We start from the raw sequence: 26,354 nt of genomic DNA, 5'->3' as shown, positions 1-26,354 counted from the left end.
GGGGAAAAAAAAAACCTAACATTCTTTCCCATTTGGTCAGGCAATATACATCATGATCTCATGATGCAAATAGCAATCACCGGGGAAGATATAGCTAATCACAAGAACAGCATCACCCCAAGAAGGTGCTAAGAAACTAAAGCTAGGTAATGAAACCCCATCTTTAAAGCCACTCAGTGAGCTTCCTGATGAAGTATTGATTTTCTGAGTTTCACTGATGATTTTTTTTTTCAGTGTTATTCAGGAATAGATTGTAGTTATCTGTAGGGCTCATTCATTTGAAAGCAATCTCAAAATACTTCCGATGGAAAATTCCTGCTTGCACCTTGTTTGCAAGCAGCTCACGGGGTGTATTTAAGAGGTGATAAAATATTTGGTATTTTATATTTTTTTGATGGGATAGAGAGACCATGCAATATAGTTCTCATCCCTGATTGCAACAGGCAAGTTAACAAGCTTTAATAAAAACTTTTGCTTGTATTCTAACATATTTTCCGTACCCTGGAGCGATGGACATGATACAAAGGCACTGCGCTGCTGGGTTTTTCCTCTGCCTGGGACCCGCACGCTGCACCAAGCAGGAGCGGAGGCTGGGCCCGCTGCCTTTGCCCGTCTGTCCCTTTCCTGCTGGGGACTGAACTGCCATCGCGCGGACATTTTGCCAACTTGCACCTTCCCAGAAACACAAAGAGCGAGAGAGGCCCGGGAGCAGAACAGCAGAGCAGAAAGCTGGGAATTGCTAAGTGGTGTGAAGCTACGAGGTGAATTTGAAACATTAACCGTAGCTAGGATTCGTGCAAACTCCTCTTCTCTTTTGTTTGTCTTTTCATAGCCATTCAGCTAGGAAACGTTTACTGTTCTCTCTTGAGAGGTCCAGTACTGTACAGGCTGCCAGTGTGGGCAGCAAGGAGAGGGCAGAGCAGAGGCTTCGCTTATGCTTGGCAATACCGAGGCGGGTATCGTGGGGCAAGCTCAACTTGCCAATAAATACATCTCTAAATAAAGAGCTTTTAACTTTGCTGTTAAATGCCTCCATCTGTTGTATGCTACTGGTTCAGTGCAGATGGCGATTAAATTAGTGCCTCTCCTGGAGAATTGACAGTCTTTTTAAACCCTCAGCCCCCTGCATTAAGGTCCATATGGAACTCATACGGGTCTGGGGCTCATGTAAGCAATGCACTTCACCCTTGTCCAGTGGAAACGCACATTTCAGGGCTGGTTTTACTAGGTGTGCCCTCCTTTCCTGGTCAGAAACATGGTCCGGGTGGGATCTGAGGACTGAGTGCTGTTTTGGGATTTCGGTCCTTCTGGCCAGCTCTGCTGCACTTCGGGAAGCCCACACACAGCACTGCGCCATCACTCTTCTGCTAAGACTTGAGGATTTAGCTGTGCCCAAGGCATGGGGTCCCTAGGGCACATGCTCATGCAGAAATTATGTAGGGATGCAGGTTTTTGTACACAGGCAGAGAAAAATCAAAACATTTTGTTTAGCCGAAAGCAAATAGATTTCACTGTGTCTGCACACAGTGTGCCTTCACTTGCCTCTGACCATCTCACATACTTGCTGTATTGTGGCAAATGGTCATTTGTTTTTAATAGCACAAAAGCTAAAGTTCTCTGCTCCAAGAACTGCAAAATTCAGGGAACAAAATTTATCTTCTCAAGCTTTCTTGCTACAGGATTGCAGCTCAATTTACCATTGAATCTGAAGAGCTTAGACAGAAAAATATTCTGCATGTCTTTGAGCGTGGCGCTAGGATGCCACGGTGCCAGCAGACAGTTATCCAGCTCACTGCGACACTGTCTGAAGAATATACCCAGGTTTCAAAATATTCATTGAAATAAACTTCCAAAATCTATCTTGTTCTCCTGATAGCCAACTAATAATACCTGATGTCCTTGTTTTTTACTGCTATTATGACAGCCAATGTGAAAAATATGGAGGCAGATGAACTTACCGAGAGTAAGATCATATGGAACAAATATATAGGAGAGACATGTACATTAATTCCTCTCTCCTTAAACAGTCAGCAATTGCTTCTCTGACACCAGTCATTTACCATATACAGGGAGATATTTGTGTTCATTCGTATATTGTCTCACAGGAAAAAATAGAACACATACTTTGATTTCATCATTTGGTTATTTTTATCATATAAAACAAACTGCAATATTATAAGTAATACTACAAAATATGGACTTATATTGTGTTACCAACACGATTATTATGCATGACCTCATTTTAAATCCAGCTATTAATAAAATAAAATGAGAAATGTTGCTTCTGTTAAAAATAATTACATAACTTTCTTCAGCATATATATATGTATATGCATATAATACGGATATAAAATGTAAAGCTGAAGGCCAAATTCTGCTGTTAGTTGCATCAGTGTCAATCATAATTAAATCTAGGCAAGCCAAAGTTAGTGAGGGTAGTGAAGGTTTTGGAAACTGACCCATTATTTTAACCTAATTATTAAGGAACCAGAAATGGAAAAGTGACGTCAAGTCAATAACCAACAAATGGCTCTCTGTTTGCAGCTGGGACAATCAGCTCCCCGCGTGCAGGGTCCCAAGCCACAGACCCTGCTGGGGAAGACCAGAGCATCCTCCCTGCAGACCAGGGCTGGGCTGGGGTAGGAACACCCCCTGCAACACCTCTGCAGTTCAGGAACTTTCCCCATCCTACTGCGCATGGCAAGGAGGAACCACAGGTCCCCCAAACTGTCCCTGCTGCTTCCTCCAGAAGCACCTTGTCTCTCTCTAAGGCATCTGTAAGTATCATTTGGAAAGCTGGGCACAGGAAAAGGGGTTTCAGGTCTTGGTTTAAAGAACTGCTACGCACAAGCAATGAAACACCTTGAGGTCTGCAACAACTCTGGCATCTACCTAAAACCACAATGCCCCACCCACAGTAAAAGTAAGGGGAACAAAAAAATGAAAAAAAAAAAAAGGAACACTCTAAATATCATTGATACATTCACTACGTCCAAAAGCAGGTGCACAAAAATCAAAGAAAATCATCATTCTAACTCGTAACCCAGCCCAGGATAACTGGGGAAATGTTTCCTGGAGCCTCCTTTATCAGCGTGGCTGTAGGCAAAACAAATCATGCTTTTCAGGGCCTGACACCCAGTTGTACTCCAGTCTTCTCTGAGGTGCCAGACTGGGTAATTTTTCTCTCTTTCTCAACATCAGAACCTTTTTTGTGAACAGTCATCTACACCAACAGATTACTGCCTGCTCCACCCAGCTTTTTGAACTGCTGATTCTTCCCAAACCCAGCTAGATGGAGCCGTTTCCTGCCCAGGTGACAAAGCACCTTTGGGCCATGATGTCCTGGCTTTATCAGGAGAAAGCCTTTTGCTTTCCCATCCTGCTTGTGTGCACGGAAGGAAGGTCCCTGTGGGCAGCGCTGGACCTTGACACCCTTCAAGGCCACCAGAGCCACCTCACTCAAGCAGGCACGACAGGAAAATTCAGAAAAATCGTGTGATATAAGGGAACTGATCTACCCACAGAGCTTTTGCTTCAAATTAAGCTACACTGGGCACAGGAGACAACAGAACCTTTGCAGAACAAAACTGCGAGTGGGCTTAGGTACTTACCCAACGTGGCCCATACGGCCCTTTGGGCAGTTTCACCCTGAGCGGCCTGTCAGCCAGCTCCCAGATGCTGAGCTCCACAGGACTGGAAGAGCAAAATTGATCCTTCTCAGTCAATAAAATGTTCCAGCACAGAGTTAGCGAGTAATTGGTAAGACTCTCCGTGCTGAATGAAGACAGCCCAAGGACTCAGGCGTTGCCACCAGCTAATGCCCCTGAGGTACAAGGTACTTGATGTCAGTGCTTACACCTGGCTGACCACTGAGGATCCTTTTCCTTAGAAATGGTGTCTCCATTTGCTTCGTTATTGTTAAGGAAGGATTGCAGTTTCCATCCTAACTGCTTCTCTGACTGCATTAAATCGTTGCTGGAGGCAGCTCTATAGCCGCACCTGTGCCCCTGAGCAAAGTCTAGGCATGAGAAACCTTGGGAAAGTCATGTACAAGGCAGCAAGGTATGGACGCGTGGGCTTGGGGTCTTATTTAACAGAGAAAAGTGTAGATACTTAGAACTTAAATTTGGCATGTAGCTGTTAGTTATCAAGCAACGCTTGCGCCCCTTCTTACAGAAAATGCATGCTTGTGTGAGAAATGATCTAAACAACCGTACAGCTGCTAGCAGATTGAAGAACCGACCGGCGAGACGTGGGGAGAGGCTGGTAGGGGAGGTAAAGGAAGGAGAACACCCCTGGCAGCACGTGAGGGGGGCTCCCCAGGCTCACTTCCACACCTCGCCGCAGCCGCTGGCCCACACCGGGCACGGCTCTCCTCGCCGCGTGCCGTGCTGGAGCCAGCGTCACCCGCAGTGCCGCTACCGCACCTTCCGGGCTTGAGTCATGGCTTCAGCACTACTTAATGACACGCCACAGGGTTCAGTAGCGTGATGCACACACCTCATGCCAAGCTCGAGTGATTTTGGCCTAAAGGTAACGTCTGCGCCACAGACGGCAACGCGGTGCAGCAGTGCTTGGGCTGGAGGCCGGGTAGCGAGAGGCAACAGCTCGGCACGCGGCTCTTCTGCCTTGGAGGTGGAGAAAAAGTGGTGGCAAGGCTGCGTCTGCTCTGTTCCTGCAGAGATACGATGGGCTCCCTACGTGACGCTGCTGTGCCAACGCGCCGCTTTCGCTTTGCAACAGGGTAAGGAGAAAAGCAGGTGCTCCAGTCCCAGTCACGGAGGGGAATCAGGAGAGAAGGCAGTAAAAAATGTTACTATTTGGCAAAAGTCTGGGTTTGCCATGTAACACGTGGAGAAAAGCAGCTGCACTCTGGTAACCAGCATTATTCTGGGCTATTTTAAGACCCTTACCTTGCATCAGCATCCAGGCTGGGATACCGGCATGTTCAAATGTAGCAGGAGGGTTCATCCGTTTATCTACAGCTCAATTCACCTGACATCCTGGTACATAAATGCATTTTGAAATGAAGAAAAATGCTACCTGTAAGCACCCTATTAACTGGCAGGTGATATCTCAGGTATTTAAATGCAGATGTATTTCTGCGCTTTGAATAGCACAGGCTCATTATTTAAATACTGGGGAAGCAGACTGACAAATGCCAGGACTTAGAATAGATGTATTTTAAGCTTGGAAGAGAGCACGATGACTGGTATCATCTTCCCTGCATCAGATCAACGCACCGAGCTGGCAGGCACAGACCCTTGCACGCATACTCGTGCACTGAGCTGGCACGCACGCACCTGAGTGCTTTTCCCACCCGGTGTAGGCTAGGAGAAATGACAAGGAGGAGAAAATACATTTGCAAGCCTCCTCTCTACCTCTGCCAATAAATATTTCCGCCGTGATGCCTGTGGCACAGGGTAACTCCGGCGGTAAGCACCGGGGGGGCGCAGGCCTGCGCCTGCTGAGCCGCTGCGAGCGCTCTGCTGGATGCCAGGCGCCTTCACCGGCACCAGACCCCGTGCCACCAAGTGACCATCACCCGGGGAGTGGTGGCAGTCAGACCTGCATGGAGGTGGCCTTCGCTTCCGCTTGGGACGTTTGTGTGGGCTACAGGAGGCGTGGGGAACAAAGAGTTAAGTCGGAAACACCACGTACCTGGAACTGATGGTGAAATTCCTGCCTAATTCGTTCGTGGCAGACATCCCTGATTCATCTCAATTTTAAAGTACCTTCTGTTACTCAGGACATTTTTTTTTTTTTAACCCACACGTTTTTAAGCTTTACTGTGATCATGAATTTCCTTAAAATCTCACAGCCAGAGCTAGCTGAAATTTGGCTAAGGAACCAAAAGAAGTGAGGAACTCTGGAAAAGAAAGGTATCTTTGCCTTCAGTTTGCTTCCAGCCCTCTAGTCCCATCAGCTAAATAGCTGCCAACTCTTTTAATAGAATTTACAAAGGCCTCTCTTGTTCCCTGAACGTTTTGATGTGCTTGAAACGAATTTCTGCACTTTAAACAAACGCACTTGCACCCTCCCTGCAGTAGGAAAGGCCTACTGACAGGCTGGTTCCTCACAGCGTTTGGGGGTTTTACAATGAAGAGAAGCATTATGCAAAAGGCACTTTATATGTCTCTTTTCCCCTTTACACTTAATAAGAACTAGGGTGGCAGCGTTATTTTTCTGTTCATCTGCTTTTGTACAGTGAAAGTACTCTTTACTATCAAAAAGCATTTAATGGATATATGAAAAAGTTCAGGAAAAGCCATTTAAAACAATGTTATTTACCATATGCACCCATGTTCTTGTCTTAAGAGGACACCGTCAACTTGAAATTGGGGAATTAAAACATCCATAGGAAGAGCTTTGCTGGATGCACCAGGCATTTTACACTTGCTTCATTTTGTCTTTCTCATGTTCTTGTGTGAACTGTAAGAAAAAACCTACCCCAACTACATCAGGAAAAAATAATCAGGCAAAATCCTATCCAATGCAGAGAGACCACAAAAAATGAATACACATCTCCGGTCGCTACACAGCTGAAAAACACATTTCAGACAAATTGATTTCTTTGTTTTCATTTTTAATATTCTTTCAAAAGGGGTAAATGTTACAGGATTATTACCCCACAACATTACATCTTCCACAACTGTGAAAACTGAATGCAAAAATCATGTGGTTTCATGATGCTTGAGAAAGTGGAAAATACATACAAAGTATCTTCAGGGTTAAACTGGATATCAATCCTGTTGTGTACAGAAGACCATATTTTCTTTTCCCTCAGACTACTGTAACCTGGAGAACTGTTTTCCACGTAGTATGTTATAACTTCTTCTGATTTACCTGACTGTTGCTTAGATGTGGTTATCTTCAATAATCCATAGGCTTACACCAACATTAAGCATTACAAAAGAATCATTTTCCTTTGAACTAGTGCACGAAAAGTTAACAAAAATTCTACTTTTGTATTCTGCAAAGAAAGGCACTGATTTATGCATACTTAGAAACCACCACTGAGAGCTACAAACAGCAAAGCAAGGAAAACAATGCAAACACCTCCATAAGCAAAAGTGAAATACGGTCATTTGGGAATTTGTTTTTTTGGCTAAACATTGTGAAGCATGGCTGGGCAATGTTGCATTCTGAAAGGTGAAAGGGCAAGAGAATGCATCCCGTTTCTTATGTGTAATTGCTAAGGTTTGGATTTTTGTGCTTGAGAAAGACCCCATACAAACCCATTAGTTGCCCACAACACACTCTCGAGTCACCTCTTCATTCTACTTCTTTCCCTCCAAGGCAGATGCACGGGGATGAAGGTGAAGAAAACCCCAAGATGACTTCAAACAGATGTGCCATCCCCCGGGCAGATCACACCCTCCTCAATGCTCTTGCTGCTTTAGAGGGTCGGGCAAGAAGGGGACGTGCTCTTTGTCTCTCAGCTGCCTTCTCCAGCTCCCATCACCAGTCTGACACCTCCTCCTGGCTGCACACCACACCGGCATCCTCCTCGTGGGAGCAGTTGTGCGTACCAACCTCTGCGTGGGCGCACTCCAGCAGCGTCTTCTCCTGCCCCGAGCACTGGACGTCATCCAGGAGGATACGAAGCGAGGTCCCTTCCCCAAATTCCGCCTTCTTGCTTGCCCTCACCACATGGGGGAAGCCCAGCTGGCGGCACACCACGGCAGCAGCCGCCGCGCTCCAGCCATCGTCACACACCGTGCCCCATTCACCGTCGATGTAGACCTCCACTCGGCCCCAGCTCCGTCCACGGCCACTGTGGTCCATCAGCCGCACGGCGCCGTTGCGGGGTTTCTTCTTCCTGCGCTGTCCCTTCCTTTCCCCCTTCCCGGGCTTGGGGACCCTGGGGCTTGGTGCTGGGGTGGGGACCAGTATCCTGCTGTTGTTCACTGGGAGTACTGGGATTCGGTCCACCCGGTCCAGGGCTGGCATGTGGGACGTTGCAGGGTCTGGCCTGGTCGTGGTCCTCAGCCGGGGACGTGGCGTTGGTGTTTTCACAATGAGTTCTGTTGGGGAATAACCCAGGAAATTATCACTCTGACATTCGGAAGGTACTGCTCAAGGATAACGATACAAATACAGTGCTGATTTTTGACTGATTTAACTCCTCTCTTGGAATTTGCTTACTTGGTCCTGTTGAGAAGCAAAAACGTTCCCTGTAAGCCAGTATTTCATCAGCTAGAAAGGCCTGCTGCTTTTAGTTAGCAGAGATGACTGCACGGCTTAATGCCAACAAATAAGACTCTTCCAAGAAGGAAACATTACCCAATTTCCAAGCAGTCTACTGGCAAAACTTCAGGATGGACATTAAAGGGTCGGAGCTGGAGTTCCACAGCCAGAAGAGGAGTTCCCCACCGGACCCTTCTCCCCTGCTGAAAGCGCCTTAGAGAGACACACTGTTCCTGCTATTCTCCTCATTACTAATGACGGGATCATTACAAGACCGAGAGCTCCGGCCTCCCCACTGTGCCAGATGCTTTATTCAAGGGGCTGAAATCGCGAACATTCAAAATCAATTCTCTCTGGTAACTGGAATGTGCAAAAAGAAGGGAGTTGCCAGGACAACACATAAAACAGGATTTGGGGTTGTTTTTTTCTTCCTTAGGAAAAAAAAAAAAAAAAGATCCTTGAACTCCAAAGAGCTGAAAATTCCTTACTGTCACAGTTTCCAGGCGAAACTGGACTTGCTTATTCACATATGCTCTATTTTTAGCTTACAAATAAGTTTTAGTTTGTCAGAAGGAAGCAATTCAGAATTATTTGGAACAATAATCAATTGAGCTCTGACAGTGTCCATGCATCTGCAAAGACATCACAACTTTTGGATTATTTCCTAGATTTATCCATTCTCATTCATCATTTGTTTTGTAGAAGAAACAGGGAAAAATACAGTTGTCTTTTCCATGCTTAATATCCACTGCTCTCAAAAGACAACCTTGTGCAGTGGCTCAGTTTTTGAAAGAGCCTCCCAAATACTGCTATTTGGAGAAAAATGGTATTTCTAGTGTGAAAAGTTTTGCCTTCCCTGGAAGCTGAGGTTCTGAATGCAAGAAGTAAATGGGAAAGCCTTACCTGTGCACACCTCTGGTGCTGGAAACTGATCTGGAAAAGCACTCACAAATTCCAGAGATCATATAATGGTATGCAGGACTGCACAAAAGATAGCGGTCACCTGGGAGCGCTTTTCACCTCACTCAATCAAGTTGTTATTTCATGTTACTCTTCAGCGGGCTGTTTATTAAATACACTTGCAACAAATGCATTCTCCCAGCTAATGCAAGCCGCATGCTTTGCTTATTCTGTCACATTCACACTAAACACTAACCAAACAGCAACATATTTACAGCTCTACCTCCTTGTTTTCATGCTTCTGAATCAAATTTTTCATGCTTGGTTTTCACCTGAATGTGAATTCAGTTCTTGAAACGCTTAGTGGAATCTCTCCCACTGCTTCTACATTACAATGTGATGAAAACTACCTTTTAAACAAAATCAAAAAGATTTAGTTATACGTATAGCTTAAAAAACTGAACTTTGGACTTGCATAGAGAATAAAGCTTACGAAGAAACAGAGACAAAGCTGGCTGAACATGAAAAAAGTTAATGATGCTTGGAAACTGCATTCACAGCTTGCAAAGGAAAATGTTTCTACAGAGGTGCTGAGTGCTTGGGCATGTCAACAGTTAATAATTACCCTTAGATCTTGTTCCACCCTAAAGACTCAATCTTGAAAGGTGATGAGTGCCCTCATTCCTTTGTGAAGTCAAAGCTGTACAACTCATCAATGATTCAAATGCAGTGTAATGCGATTAATGTAATTAAAAATTAAATAAGAGCAGTCTGACATTAGAGTTCCTACAGTAACACTAACGTCATTACAAAGTCGTTAGAGAACTGGCTACGTACTTACACGTGTAAACAAAACGCATAGAGGAAAAGAAATGTGATGCTGCCTAATCTAATTTTAAGAACTTAATGGTGTATTTAATTCTTTGCATTTAACACAGCACTTGGTTTGCTGCAGCTTCATCTACATCTTTGACTACTCCACTTTTAGCAGCACAATACTTCATTCAGTATGAAGCAATCACGAAGCCCTGGAGGGTTTGGATAAGCCAAAAGTTCACCTGAATGGCTGATCACTCGAGTCTTTTGTGAGCATTTTCTCATCACATACTCTCTCTCTTACAACTAACAATGACTCAAACCTCGTCTTGCTCAATGAGCTATTTCCCAACCCTTTAGCCATAATATCCTTCATCTCCTGAAGTGTTCCTCACTTCCTGAAGGCACTGCAAAAATCATTTATCGCTGAAAAGTGCCACAGAGCACTGGGTCTCGGTACAGAAACAGTCATGGGGAAAGCGAGTTGTTGGTAATGAAACAGTTATTATGCAGCACAGAAAAGGGTAAATGTACAAGGGCAAAAACTGCAGAGATTTCACACGGCTCGGAGAGGGGAAATACCTCCTGCCTTATGCCTTATTTGAACCAACTCCTCGGATTCAAACCAGCTGGCAAGAATTAATTTTGAGGATACTCTGAAGCCTGCAGTTCTGGGTGGTCTCCACGCACAGGGAGAGTGCAAGCTTCGAGTTTGTATTTACTGCCAGCTAACACACACCCATAATAACCAGCAACAATGACACTTACTCTCCTTTGGCACAAACTTTATGAGCTTGCTTTTTACTTTCACTGGCACAGGCTCAACTCGGCATTTTCCTGGTGGTGCTCTCCTGTGAAAAAAGGGTCACATACGGCGTACAATTAATTCCTTTCCAGTGGCATCATGAGCCTTTGCTTCCCATTGTTTTTCGATGAATGTAATGCTCACTGGAAAAAAAAAATCTGTTTAAATGATCCAAGAAGTCTCTTACAGTAGAAAACATAATTAAACAATCACATATCTCCATTGATCAAAGTCCAAATATTCACAAGTCAATGGAGTCCTCTGGCTGTGTTTTCACTTGCCATTGCTGAATCCATTAAGGAAATAAAACATTGGCAGGTCCCAGCAATCCAGAAAGAGATTAATCAGACTGAAACTAGAAATCACAAAACTAGACAGCGTATGTTGAACATCTGATACAAAGGTCATACTAAAGCAAGTTTTCCGGCTGTCTTCAGAGAAGCGAAATAACAGACTATTATTCATACACAAAGCCAAAACAAAATACTTTCCCTTTTATCACAGTCAATACAAACGTGGAAAGCAGCCAGGTGGAGAATAAAGAGGTCTGTGATTTGTCACTGCTGATGACTTGCCATTTTAGTAGTACCAAAAATGCATTAGTTTCAAACAAGAACTCGAAGCGTCTCCTACAGAGGCTTTCTCTTAGAACCACACATTATTTTGACACAGCTCTGTTTGCCATGGAATTACAGCTCACTTCTGAGAAGTTACATCCAGTTCGTAATCACTTTTTCCTATGAAGGTTGCTTGTTAATCTGCAGCTTCTTCAGAGGTTTTCAAACTGGTTCAAAAATGCATGATGCATGTGTTTGGAGGATGTAACTCCTTTGTAATTAGGATTGTTTCCATTTGCATTTCTGTGGAAGGCAAAAAGTTCTTCTTGGTAGTGCCACAGGGATATTATATTCCTACTTGTATGAATTTCCCTGTGAATTCTTTCTTATTCATATTGCTACAGCCTACAGCCTAAAGAAACTTCTTAAAATTGAACTTGTGACTGTCTTTTGACTTCTGCTTTTTTATTTTTGCAAAGGTTGTGTAATACAAGCCTCTTAATACACACTTTACAGGAACTATTCCACTGTGTTAGCTAATGGAAAATGCTCCTGACAGAGGACGAGTCAGAGGAAAACAGGCAGCAGCACTGGGGTCTGTTTCAGTTTGGGGTCCCTTTCCAACATAAAAATAGAACAGTGGTTTGGTTCAAGAAAATGCTCAGATAGCTAAAGCTGTAAATTTAATTCGTTCGAAAAAATAAAAGCAAAGTCTTACAAAGTCCCATCCTACATGTCTAGCTAAAAATATTCTGGGGTTTAGCCAACAATAGCAATGTTTTAAAAACACCAACTTGGAAAAAACAGCTATAAGTCTTCCCATAAAACGCTGCTCTTCCCTGCCTTGCCCAGTCTCAGATACAAGCCCATGGGACCCAAAAGGTGTGACAATGGCCCGATTTCCTTGTCCAAGCCATTTTCCCTCCTAAAACACACAACTAAGACTGTACTTTTTCGACATTCCTTTTTGTTGTCCTTCTGCTTTGTCTGAGCAAGCACAGCAGGGTCAGCTCCGGCTGCCTGGGCACGGGGCACCTGGATGCACAGCACCAAGGTCAGGCTTCGCAGCAAGAGCATCCCTTACCTGGAGGTGTCCACCACTTTGTACACCACTCCATGGGGAGCCGTGGCGCTCGGTACGCCAGTAGACATGAAGTAAAGTTCCCCTGGGAAAAAGAACACACACAGCCATGAAAACTCTCGTTGGAGCTTCTGTCCTGCACAGCACAAAGGCACTCGGCATCACAGGTCATAGAGAGTCAAGAAATGATGGGACTGACAGACAGAGGTCTGGCTACCGGAGCAAAGAGTGCAGCTTTGCATTTGGGATTGCAATGAGTGTTCATCTGCATTCCAGCGGCAAAAAATACACTCGGTGAGATGAAACTTTTACATACTGCCTTGAAACATAGCTAAAAGGGGGCCAAAGAAAGCTGGGGAAGGGCTCTTTATCGGGGATTGTAGTGATGGTACAAGGGATAATGGCTTTTAACTTAAAAGGAAATAGGTTTAGATATTGGGAAGAAAATCTTTACTGTGAGGGTGGTGAGGCACTGGCACAGGCTGCCCAGAGAAGCTGTGGATGCCCCATCCCTGGAGGTGCTCAAGGCCAGGCTGGACGGGGCTTTGGGCAACCTGGGCTGGTGGGAGGTGTCCCTGCCCATGGCAGGGGGGTGAAACTGGGTGATCCTTAAGGTCCCTTCCAACCCAAACCATTCTGTGATTCGACGAAACATTATTTTGACAAATTTGCACTGCATGTTCAGTGGAAAAATGTTTAGTGTGTCCTTTAACTTCACTAGTGTAAAACAGTCAAACCCTGAATTCCTCCTGTTGAAACAAAATGAAAGGAAATTAAGACTGTTCACACTCCTTTCTGCCTTTTGCAATGAAGCACTCCTTTGGGGTGAATTACAGGAGAACAAGATTTTGTTTTTGCTTTCTCACAAAATTAAATGTATCTCACAAGAAAGGCATTTGGATTTGTGACAGCTCTGTCAAGCTGCATGGGTAGGGCTCGACCTTCAGCCAAACAATTTCCATCACCATTTACTTGACGTATTTTCTCTTAACTGCATTTCCATCCCTCTCCTCCCACTGTGCAGCAGGGGCCAGGACAAACAGTCCACTCCAACACTCTCCTTCCACATCCCCAGTTTCTCTTCTGGAAATTACCAGGCAGAAATACGGATGTGGGGTCCCTGAAGCACACAGGCTGTCACATGTGCACGCCGCAGACACAGCATGGTACCTGGGGTGTTCCTGGCGTGCTCAGCTGCCAGGGGATGGGGCTGTTGCCTTTCCAGTGGGTGTGCAAGGAGCCAAAAATACAGGTGTCCCCACCACATCAATACATCCACTGCTCCGGCTGGATTAACATTCATCAGTACAACAGCCTCAAAAATAAACATTTCTGTGAAGAAAAGCTTCCTAAAATAAACTGTGTGGTAAACCTGTAAAACCAGGCTGCCTGCACACCAAAGACGTGTTCACTTCAGGGAAAAAAAACTCACTCAGCTGTTATTGACAAATTCCTTTCCATTACAACAAAACAAGCACAAGGCAAATCTACCTCTGAGAACAGACTCCAGCCAAATTTCCACCGGCTCTAAAATACTCATTTAAGCCATGTCTTTCTGATTTTAGGGTGAGATATTCTTCTCATCACAGCACTGCAAAACAGCTGTACCTTCCATGAATACTGGCAATTAAAGAAAATGGATTTTAACTCCAAAAAGACAGAATTCCAAATTCAAACTTTTCAGCTAATTCTGAATATGGACGGTTTTAATTTCCATTGTAAAACAGGAAAGCACAATGCATATGATTCCCAACAGCGACTTGGGGAATGATCTGCACAACTGTACAGGAAAAACAGACATTTAAGAACTGGTGCTACAGCACCAGCTCTGCATTTCCCAGTCACACCTGAAGCTACTTAGCAACAGAGCTTTCACTGCAGGGCTCATTCTCTCCCTGTCAGTCTGTCTGTCCACAGCCAGGAGCTGCACACTCTGCCTGCCTATCTCCAGTGCTCAGTAATTAACCACAATGCTGTACAAAGAAAGGTAACGACTACTGGGTTTCATCCCAGGACTGGCTCCTCAATGGCAGTTGAGAATTAAAACTTCCATTTAAAAATTACACTTTTCACAAATACACTGACTTTAGCACTAAGTATCTTACATGCCACTGTATTGTATTTGAAATACAATGTAAATATCTGAAAAATGTAAAGGTTGGACGTGGTGCTTAGTGACATGGCTTAGTGGGTGATATTGGTGGTAGGGGGATGGTTGGACCAGGTGATCTTGGAGGTCTTTTCCAACCTTAATGATTCCATAATTCTATGATTTTTCACTTCACAGCAGCTCCCTCCTGGAATGCAAAATGTCTTACAAATACAGCTACATAAAGCTCCACCGAGACTACATCTGCCAGTCCTACGCAGAGCAAAATCCCAACTGACGCTAAGAAAATATGCTCCTAAACAGCCCTTTGCAGATGCCTCATTCGAGATGTAACAGAGCTTTCACTCTGTTTCACTTTGAGAGGCACAAATATTCCAGGTCAGAATGAGCAAATTCCTAATTATTGCCCATTATATCTGCTTTCCTGCACCCATCAGTGGATGGCCTCCCTGGCCTCTTCTCAGGTGTTTCACTCCAAAGAGAAACTGTAAGCACGTCATTCAGAGTGACATAAGTTAAATGATTACCTGCTTCATCTTCAGCAAAAGAGATGATGTACTGATAATAGTTATTGATAAGCCCAGGGAACATGCAGGTTTGTCCCGTCCCCATGCAGATTTCACTGTACTGCCACTCTCTGGTGGTACGATCCTCCTTCAAAGACATCAGGCGTCTGCAAAGGAAAAAAAGAAGAGAAACGATTAAAAAACTTGCACCAAAAAACCAAGAGGATGATTTATGAACGCTAATTAGGAAAACTGAAAGGATGTTTAATGCTTTCTACCCACATTAGCTACAGTATGAGCTGCAGCTCCTCTGAGAAATGAAAAACAAAACAGATACATTAAACACACTCACAACACCTTCTCTTTCAGGGGCAACACAAGCCCTTGAAATAGGGGAGAATTTAAGGGATTTTAATGGATTTTTTTTTAATATCTTTGGTGTCTGCAAATGTTGCATCAGAGATTTCGGGGAGGGGCTGTTGTTTAGTTTATGTTTTTGTTTTTTTTTTCTTGTTTGTCTATTTTCAGGATGCATTTGTATGCTTTTTTACACTATTTTCTATATTCTAAATGAACACCGTATCGTTGCCCCCTTATTTGTACTGACACAGTGTGAACCAGTGACATCAACAGCTGCTGGCACACGGAGATCACACTCCTGTAGAGCAACGTGGAGCAAAGGCTATATAAAACGTGCCACGTGAGCCCCCTGCCATAAGCTGCCAGGCTCTGCACGCTGCCTGCAAGCAGCACGTAGCAGCAGGCCAGCAGTGGTCACACAGCACCAGCACTCACAAGCAGGTGTAGCACCACTGGAGGACTTCAGCTGGGGGTACAGCTTAGTAAGTGTCTGAAATATTTGCTTACCCACTCATAAAATCACCAAATATGTACAGGCCATTCAAGTTTGGAGACTCGCAGCCCCGATAGACATAGCCTCCCGTAACAGATTTCCCCATTTTGTGTGGATACGCATAGATTGGAAGCACGTCATCTGTCAAAGAGAAAACATATGTGGCTTGCCTTGTGTTGCGTATGATGCAGGCTGGTTGTTTCTGTAGATGGTTCTGACTAGCACAATACCATTGGGTTCACCTGAGCACCTTTAATCAAACAAACTGCTGCTGGAGACAAATTTAGTTTGATTTTATCTTTTCTTAAACAAATTCGATAGCCCCATCTAGCTGGCTGTGCTAACAAAGGACAAACCAGCCCAGGGAGACCAGTTGGCATCCCATCTGCAACAGGGGATGAATTCCTGATAAGCCTGAGTGCTCTCCATCAAAACCTGACCATTCATCTGAGCCCTTCTCCCCCCCTAACCAGGCTCTGTTAGTGCTGCTTCTGGCCAGTCTCTAATCAGGCTGCCTGAGTCTGCAGGCTGCTTTCAGACACACCGCATCTACACGGGAGATGCTTGCCCAATGCAGCTGGGTTTCGGTGGTGAAAGGCAAGAAAAAAGAGACAGGTGACTCCAGACTGCAGGCACTGATGAAAAGATATGTCAGATGTCAGTGCGAATAGCTTGTGTTTCTCTCAAATGGGGGAGCTCAACCTGAAAGGGCCATCAAATATTTATGGTATGGCACAGGCAAAACGTAGCACTGGAACATTTGTTGCAAAATTAAGTTAAAACACAAGACAGAAGCAAAACAGAGGAAGATGACTTGATTTTGAGGGTGCTTCCTCCTTCCCCCTTTCCCCTTTTGAAACCCCTGGTAACAGGTATCTCCTCGTAGGACCTACCCCTCCTTCCCCTTCTACCTCCCAGCCTTCCTCCCTGCCCCTGTGTTGGAAGCCTCAAGTCACAAAACTGGCAGCTGCACACCAGAGGCATTTCATCTAAAGCAGGTGTTTCCTACGCTTACGCTGCACTTATCACTGTACAGGGGTTGTGGCATTTCACTGTTCTAACAGAAGGGTCTCTAAAGGCATCAGAAATTGTTCTGAATCCCCGGAGACCTCGGTAAAGCACTCACCATGAACGCTAGCGGAGGTGCTGTCACACACAGAGCGCTAAATGGGCTCTCTGACAACTGCTTCAGCAAAGGGAGCGCAAAAAACCTGCTCTGTGCTCTCAAAAGTTTTATCAAAAAACACTTAAGTGCTCTCACTCTACTTGCAGCTACGTTAATAAATGGAAGGAAGTGCAACGACATCACAGAGCGCATAAAAGAGACAAAATCAGAATCTCAGACAGCGCAAACCAGCACCAGCCCTGCGGCCTCCCTGGATCTACGTGGAGATGCTCCAGCACATGACGCGTTCCAGGCCAGACTTTGTCACACGATACACTGACCTCACACACGCACCAGAATTTAGCCAGCCAGAAAACACCTCGAACCCAAATTTGAAAAGTAAAAAAGAAATTAAAGTTTTCCTTTTTGGCATAGCTAAAAGGAATCCAAACACAATGTAAGTCCAGTTACCTGCAAAGCAGGCATAGTGGTTGGCCAGCTTTCAGAATGCACTTCGTTCTTTTTTTTCAATACGGTCACTACTTATGAGCTATGGAGAAAAACACAATTTCTCCAAATTTTCTTTGCTTCTGCAGGAAAGCTTCTTGTATGTGGAAAAGATGAAATTGTCCCCCGATATCACAGAATCACTAGGATATCTGACTAACTGTATGTATTGCCCAGAAATACAACAGCTAGCACATTTCATTTTTCTCCTAAGTAAAAAAATGGCAACATTTGGACTTTCAGTATTTATCCGCAAGTCAGTTCTGTTCTAGACTGAGCCCATAAAGACTTAGATCTCAAAAATGGATGTTTTCAACAAAGCAGTCAGGCTTTGAAGGCAGGAATTAAAAATGAAGGTGCAGAAAACTGCACAGTGTGAGATGCAGCTAATTTAGAGATAACTTATATTTACCCATTGAAGAATTGGCGCAAAGTTTTTTGTCATAACAGCTGAATCCTTCCCTTGCCCTCCAGCCGTAGTTTTTCCCTTTCTCCACGATGTCGATTTCTTCATATTTGTTCTGTCCTACATCCCCGCAGAAGAGACGCCCCTTCCCTTCCTTCGTCTGAGGTTCACCCCTGTCAAAGGAGCAGCGCCACATATTTCTCACTCCGTAGGCGTAGACTTCAGGGCGAGCCTGGGGATCATCAATAAAAGGGTTGTCTGGAGGGATTCTGTACAGAGGCCCCCGGTCGTTATTGTTCACATCGATCCGCAGCACTTTGCCCAGCAGTGTTGATCTGTATTGGGAGAAGAAAGAAAATAAAGAAAGAAAGAAGGGAAATAAAACTAGACCTCAGTTTAACGGGCATTTTCATTCAGAGATGGTTTTTAAAAGCCTTGGGTTTTGTTGTTCCTGTTTTGGAAAACACAAGTCTCTCCACGGGAGGTATGCATGAATATCAGCGTGGTTTTAGGGAAAAAGTAAGCCCGGGACAGAAGACACCCCCAGTTTTACCTCCCCCAGTTCCTCTTCTCAACCTGAGGGCAACAGGAGAGACACGTGGAGCACACAAACTTTTAGGGGCTCATACTTGTTCTGGGCGTTTCCAAAGGTCCCAAACGGATCCCCAGCCATGCCTCCATCTCCAGTAAATATATAGAGATAGCCATCATCGCCAAAGAGCAGCTCTCCTCCGTTGTGATTGGAAGCGGGTTCCTCGATTTCCAGGATTATCCTAACCACAAACAGGAAGGAAGCATTACCTATCGCACGAGTCCTAAGCAAAGGGCACCGTAACATCTGCCCAGCTTGTCCCTGACACATGCAACCGGCTGTGGACCAGCTTTGATGTGTCCTCCTCCATATCCATGTTGCTGAATCTTACTTGGGCACAACTGATTTTCCAGCCTTATATGATTCCGACATATCTTCTGGATTACAGAAACACCACATTGTGTAATAAGGAAAACCTGGGAAATTACATGGCAGGGCATACTTGTAATGATACTTTTCCTCTGATTTTTCCTTCCTCCTTATTAGGCTTTTTTTCTTTGTTTTTCCTTTAGAAAAGTCATCTCAGCTCAAATCAGACTGCAATCTGCAAGGGAAAGGACTCCGGTCCATCTGTGCATCTGTACAGCATTTGGCACGGTCCTGATGGGCGCTTTCAAGGCGACCTAAGACTTTGCAAACATTATGCAGTAGTTAAATTGTTAAAAAGGGAAGAATCCTTAAAGGACAATTACATACACGGGACTCCATGAACTTCCAGAACTGTTAAAAGCACTACCACCAGCAGCTCAGCGTCTTGACAAAGCAAAGGTTATTCAAAGCAGTGCCAACAACCTTTACCTTCATTTTAAAACCTAATCACCTCTTGATTTTATGGGTTTTGGTTGGATTGTTTTGTTGGTATTTTGTTTTGTTCTTTTTTTTATATGCCTAGCCTCTCTTTCTTCCCAAGAAAAGACTGAAATACACAAAAGTATAAGCTTATAGAAAGGTAAAGGCAGGAATACATGCAGTGGAGATTCCCAGGTGTAACAGCTGAAGCTTATTTTATTCCAGCTTCTAGAAAAGACCAGTTTTCATGCTGGTCTTTTATTTTTCATATCTGCAAAAACATATGAAAATAATCACTTGTAACACCTCGTCTTTAGTGAACTTTTCCCCTTTTGAAAGCACAGCTAGTTACAGCCACGACCAGACTGTAAACTGTGGGAAGGAAACCAGCCGTGTAATTATCCTGTCACCTGCCGCAACTTTGCCACTCCTGACCGAGCACACGGGCTGCAGCCGGCAGAAGGAGCGAGGGAGGATCCCGTGTGATCAGAAATGTGGATTTCCCTCAACCTCCCAAAGAAGATGGAAAAAAAACAAAACGCATAGAGCAAGAACCTGCAGGCAAGCAGGCACAATGCACACAAAGCCTCAGCCCGCAGCTCCCTGGTGGACAGCATCTCGGGATGAAGTCAGTGGGAGCCGTGCCTGCACAAACACAGCAGCACCACAGATTTCTAAACAAGACAGCTCGTGGGTTTTGACATCTGCAGGTTTAAGCTGCTGACTGGCCATGTCTACAGGCCCTTCCTGAGGACCATGTCTACATTCTCGTTCCCTGTTGTCTACAGTGCTGCTTCCACTGAACTGCTACAACTGCTTCATAAACCAGCATCCCCCTTCCGTCATCAGCCTATGAGCATTTCTGAGCTAGAATCATCCACTGCTGAGCGATAAGAAAGCCCTGATACAGCCTGTGCAACAAAGTAAAATTCTTAAAACGAACGCTGTTCAAGGGCCTCTTCACACAGTGGTTCAGTCCTGTGGTTCTGCAGCAGGTTATAAGTCCACAGGCTGCCTCCACAAACAAACCTCTAATTATCTCTGCATATTAATGTGGATCAACTGCAGGGTCAGACTCAAGCAAATAAATTTTCCAATCAAAATGCTCTCAGTAACAGCATGGTGATTTGCATTTTATTTAATTTGCTATTACATTTGTAATGTCACAGGGTCGAGCTCTCATTCAGATAAAGAAACATGGGGACAAATTCATCGCTGGTACAGTATCGCCGAGTTTGTTTCCACCAATTTGGGAAACCTTTAGCTTTGGCATGAATTTCACTCATGCTTTGCAGAAATCTATTGTAAAGGGTAGTCAGGGTCCTCCTTACTATATATATATTTATGTATTTATGTTTACTTACTATTTATATATTTATATATAAATGTGAAATAAACCAAAATTTACTAATTGTAAATAACATTCAATCAAAATTAATTTTTCTGACACACTGAACTGAGACACATGAATGTTTTATTCCTGAGTGCTTGCAGTTCATCCACGGAGGAAGTGTTTTTCCTGTCTCAGTGTGCCAGGCATGGACTTGGGCTAACTTGCTAACAAACTGGAACACAAGAACAGTAACGAGCTAAGTAAGTCTTATTTATTACTAGTCCTTAAAAATGCACATGCTGTCTTCTGAGATCTTAAATACATAAACGTGTGTACAATACCTTTCAGAACCATGGTCCAAAGTATTCATGTCACCGGGAGAAATTCTGAACTCACTGATTCGGATTCTCTCTTCATAACGAACTTCAACCGAATAGTAGACATACACTTTACCAGTAAATTTGAATTTAGGATGGAAGACAATACCTAGAAAACCTCTCTCGTCTCCTTCCCAAGGCGAGGTAAGCACGGCTTCGCTGATGTTCAGAAAGGGCTTTTCGAGCCTGGACCGGTCGGGGAGGTAGGTCCACACCAGGCCGACCTGCTCAGCGATGAAGAACCTGTGGGTGCCGTCGTTGGCGTGCACCATCGCAACGGGGTTGCGCAGCCCGTTGGCCACCTCCGCGAGGCAGAGCTGGAGACAGCCCTCTGCATCGGCCGTCACCAGCCCCAGGTTCTGGTTGAGGTTCTCGTTTGCCAGCAGGTGTGGGAAACAGTAGTCCGTGTCCTCCAAGGACAGGTAGCGGCAGAGCTTTGCCATGTTGTTCTCCAGCGCGATTAACTCCGGGTCTGCCGAGAGGTAGCGAAAAATGGAGCGGCATTTTTGCCACACTTGCTGGCAATAGTCTTGGCAAAGTCCCGGTATCGTCCGCACAGGGGTGGAGGGATCCTCGGCGTCATACAAGTGAGCTGCGTACGGAGAGCATTCCTAGAGGGGGAGAGAAAGAGCCTCAAGCCATTTGTGGATCAGATTTGAAACAGCTGAGCAGCAGCACTAACGGGAGAAACTTCACCTTAATTACAAGATGTGTTGTGGTTTATTCGGAAAATACATTAATAGAGGAAAGGATCTTAGAAAGTGGGTTTATCTCAGCATTCATGGAAATGATCATTGATATTCCTGGTGAAAGCTGGCTCCCATGTGCGGATATTCGTTTATTCCCACCATAGCACTAACTCACGAAAACCAGTGATGACATACCTCTTGCTACATCACCCTAGCAGCCTGTACTGGGGACAAAGAGACTTTTTTCTCTTGGATCCATACAGCCCCAATCCACAGTGCCTGGGAATGGCTGCAGCACAACCCTAATTTCGAGAGCCTTGGAGATCCACCTGAGGGCTGACTCAAGTCCATATAGTTCGTGGCATTCTCCACTACAAAAACTCCTCCAGACGGACACATTTTCTTTCTTTGCCCCTGCAACCCGGTACTACCATCTGTAAATTACAGACTGACCAAAGTGACTCGGTTCTGCTTTGCAAGGGCTTTTCCTTGCAATAAACATAAAATGTTTTCCAGTTTCAATGCATCTTCTCGACAGGCATCTCAGAAGTGCTCTCCAAATAACGTAACATGACTCAGTAGAGGCTCAGTTGTTTTCGTAGGGTAGATAAATAACTGAGGCAAGAAATGCAGTGAGAGAAACTATCCTGCCTGAATAAAGTCCGCACTTTTTAAGTCCTAGATGGCATTTCTAAGCAAGACCAGCTTAGTTAAAACAAAAACAAAAGCTACAGGAGCTGCTTAATGCAGATTACAGCACTACTCAATAGCTGAAAAGATGTAATATCCAAGATACTGAAGTATTTAAATTAGCTGATCAGTGCACACAATATTTAATTTTTATTTTATTTTCCATTACATTCCACAATAAACTGAGAGGCCATATAACAGATCATTAGTGTACAGTAAGCTTTCCCCCTGTAATGTCAAGCCATTCATTGCAAAATGAAGGTTATTATGCCTTCAAATGAGCAGCAATTAATGTGGTAAAAAGGAGATTACGTGTGACACAAAACACTGAAATTACATACGCAGATGGGGTAATGGCACTCAGCTCCGTTACACGAACCCAGAGGTGTGCCAGGGACAGAAAAGAGCTGCAGCATTTGCCAAGGCAGTTGCCACAACTGAAAATTTGGCCTTAGAAAATCAATTTAAACAAGAGAACCGGGAGCGAGGGCTGGTCGCTTCCCTTTCTGCCTATGGAGGTTTCCCACTCCAAGGGAGAAGGCACCCTGCTTGAGCACCAGGACGGGTCTGGTTCTCTGAAAACCTATTTCAAGGCGAGCAGCGAGCTCATGCCAGGCTTCAACAGCAGAATTCAGGATTGCACAGAGGTATGACTTCCCTGTCCCTTTGCCACTGCAGGTTGTTCGAGTACAAGAAGAAACACTTGTCAAAATAATTTGATTACATTTGAGAGAAATCACGGATTGTGTATAGAAAGGGACAGAAGTGTGCTGAATAATTCACAGAAAACCACTTATTAATTCAGGTATAGGCTATAAATTTTATATATAGTGAATAAATGAAAGCAGAGCGTTCTGGAGCAATCGCAGTGCCTGAACTCCCATTTTGTGCTTGTGTGGGCAGAGGTGGAACCATTTGTAGCCACGTCTGGGGCTGGTGATGCACTGAGCTCATCAGAACATTTCAGTGAATCATTTTTTCCACATTGAAATACCTCACTGCTTCTGAACGAGTTTTCAACAGTCAGGTTTCTGACGTACGCAGGAGACTTGCTTATCGTTTCCAGAGGCAGAAAGATTGCTTAGCAGGCACTGCTAACTCGTCTTCTCCTTGCAAGTGGACTTTTGGACACGGTTTCAGGAACACAATCGAAGTTTCTTGCTTTCAGTACAATGTGAGATGAACTGAAAGTCAAACCTCTAGAAGCTCTTGTGGGAAAGGGTTGTCTTTTTTTCTTCACACTTGCAAAAACACAAGAGCTCCCTGCAAAATGCTAAGAGCAGGATTTCTGTGAAGCCACTTTGATCCCATCTGAGCACAGCAAACTAGACTCCCCTGTCTGAATTAATTTAAGATTTACACGTGCACGGCACAGAGCTGCCACTATTCTGTCTCAGGGGCATTTTCATACATAGGAGGCCACTGCTGACGATAGGGTCGAACTCTTTGATCCACACAGACCGTAATCACCCCGTTACTGTACCTGGCCACAGAACATAGCCCTGTGGAAATGTTCCCTGCGCGGGACGGCTGCCACAGAGGTTTCGAGGCCGCATCCTCGGGCATCACTCAGTACCCCTCGTCAGGACTGCTAACACCTGGCACGTGCTGCCAGCATCTCAGGATGCTGTAACCCAGCACAAAGAAACACCCGACGCCGTGAGCTGGGCGTAGCGAGGGGCATGCTTTGTGCAGGCAGCTCCCCTCCTGCGTGTCTTCAGCAGCTCCGAAGATCTGGCCCTGGCAGGCCGCGGAGGCTCTGCAGGACGTACTGCCCACACACCCAGCTCTCAGCTGCTCACGGGTCAGAGCAGAGCAACATCCCCAGTCCTCTGTCGGACACCCGCCGAGGGCCCCGAACTCCACCGAGAAGCCTGCTGATGCACAGGTGCTCCTGGGGAGCAGCCCAGGAGGACGCGCTGACCCTGAGGCACCCAGATACGGGCCAAGGCAGCCCTGCCAGGCTGCGGGCGCTGCTGCACCTGTGCCCACGCACCGCTGCCCGCGCCGGGCACCAAGGCTCAGGCGGCCGGCTGCTCTGCCCGCCTGAAGTCCCTGTGTGGCAGAAGCCCCCCGTGAAGCCCACGCGCCCCGTGTGGCTGAAGCCCCCCGCCCGGCCCCTTGCGCGGTAGAAACCCCCGGGGCAGCTGAAGCCTCCTTCACGGCCGAAGCCCCCAGCGCAGCTGACGCTCCCCGTGCGGCCGAAGCCCCCCCCCCGGTCGTGCCGAGCAGCTCCCCCTCACCTGGCAGAGCAGATCCTGCAGGTGCCCGGCGCAGGCGGCGTACGTGTGCCCGTCGAGGCGCGCGCTGAGGCGGTAGAAGCGCTGCAGCAGCGCCCGGTCTCGCCGCGGCTCGCAGCAGCCGAAGGCTCCGTAGCGGCGGCAGAAGGCGAGGCCCCGCGGCGGGCGGAACGGCGGCTTGAAGTCCAGGCACTGCGGGTGCGGCCGGGCCGGGCCCGGGCCCAGCGCCGCCGCCAGCAGCAGCGCCAGCGCCGCCCGCGCCCCGCGCACCTCCCGCATCCCCGGGGCCGCCGCCGGGGCCCCGAAGCGGCGGGGCAGCGCTCGGGAGCCTTGGGCCGGCCCCCGCCGGCAGCCAGCGGCCGGCACGGCACGGCACGGCCCGCCCCGAGGGGCAGCCCCCGCCCGGGGCTTCCCCCGGCCCGGGCGGCCGCGGAGGGAGGCGGCATGGCGGGGAGGGGGGTGCGAGCCGAGGGGTGGCGTGAAGGAGCCGGGGGTTGGGGCGGGTTTGCTGCCAGCGGCCCGAAGGCGGCTCGTTGAGTTTAGGCGGCCGGCGGGTGCGTTCAGAAACCTGAAATCCTCGCTGCGGGGCCCGCGCTCCTGCGGCCTTCGGGGGTACAAGGCCGGGCTGGGCTTAGCTCCAGCTCGGGCTGCTCTGGTGGAGCCCCTCGGAGCGTGGCCCAGGCGACTGATGGCCCCCTGTGAAGATGCCCCTCGGCTCAGGACTGCGTGCCCAGCGGGTTGGCCGCACCATCCCGACCCAGCCAACAGAAAACTGCCAACTGCCAGCTCCCTCACCTCGCTGCTTCGCGGCGTGCCCCTTCGGCATGCTCACTCCAAATGCTCCTTCTTGTTTATTTTTTGCATCTCATGTCATAGTTCACATTATCAACCATTACAACCAAGTCACCAGTAGATGTTCGTGTTTGTTTTTTTTTCACTGTTAAATGCAGCTGGCCACAGTGGACGGTGCATTTCAATATTAACATGCAGACTGTCCATAAAAGACAAAGAATGCAGAGTTCATGCTGACATGCTATTTTTGACTCCCGCTTTGAGACTAAAGAACTGCTGTACAGTGCATATGGACTGTAAAATCACTGCATGGCTTGGAACATCCTGTCAGGAGACCATATGTGTTACAGCATTTAATAAGAGTTTGTTTTTCTCTCCATATGCTTATGTAACTGCTACTAAGGTCACTAAAAACTTTGCATATGTGCAGGCAACAAGAATACCTGATGATCTTACTTCGGAGTTCTCTACCTTTTTATTTTTGTCATTAAAACCAAACCAAACCAAACCAAACCAAAAAAACAAACAAACAAAAAAAAACAACACTTTTTTTCATGGATGACCTTGCTAAGAGCATTGGAAAACAAATAAACTAGCCACTGCCCTTGAAAACTTTACATGCCTTGAACAAAGGCAGTTATGCAATCCCGTATTTCTGTAAAAACAACAGATATAAATGAACCTCCTACTCATCCCAGATAATCTCCTATTCCCGTGGATAACGCTGGCTGTTGTCTCAGAGTTTGTGATGATACTTAAACATCCCATTAAAAAAATACCAAACACATCCTAACATTGTTAATTAACATTGTAAGATTAATACACAAAGAAGGGATTGCAGTAACCAAACATTTTCTGTGATAATGAGATTTATCCTATAGCCTCTTGATTTGCTATTATAGCCCCTGATTAGTTTGGCATCCATGCATTTCATTCAGAAATGAAAGGAAAATTAAAGGCTGTGCATATTTAGCAGGGAGTTTTTGAACGATAAGAACCATAGATTTGATCTGCTT

At 45.9% G+C, this 26,354-nt stretch overlaps 1 protein-coding gene across 1 annotated transcript; it reads right to left on the bottom strand.

Annotated features, from left to right (window-relative positions):
* Positions 1-6,569: 6,569 nt before the first annotated feature.
* Positions 6,570-24,918, bottom strand: HHIPL1 (HHIP like 1). The gene is made up of 9 exons (XM_080593785.1): positions 24,550-24,918; positions 20,892-21,538; positions 18,466-18,609; positions 17,843-18,171; positions 15,833-15,959; positions 14,987-15,132; positions 12,353-12,434; positions 10,675-10,757; positions 6,570-8,027 (listed from the first exon to the last, which is right to left on the bottom strand). Exons 1-9 carry the CDS (start codon positions 24,823-24,825, stop codon positions 7,462-7,464), a joined length of 2,400 nt encoding a protein of 799 aa, XP_080449911.1. The 5' UTR covers positions 24,826-24,918; the 3' UTR covers positions 6,570-7,461.
* Positions 24,919-26,354: the final 1,436 nt, after the last annotated feature.

Source organism: Anser brachyrhynchus (assembly GCF_964034855.1).
Source record: "Anser brachyrhynchus genome assembly, chromosome: 5".
In the NCBI taxonomy this organism is placed as follows: Eukaryota; Metazoa; Chordata; class Aves; order Anseriformes; family Anatidae; genus Anser; species Anser brachyrhynchus.
The sequence above is the reverse complement of the archived record's forward strand: the minus strand, read 5'-3'. Positions and strand labels throughout refer to the sequence as shown.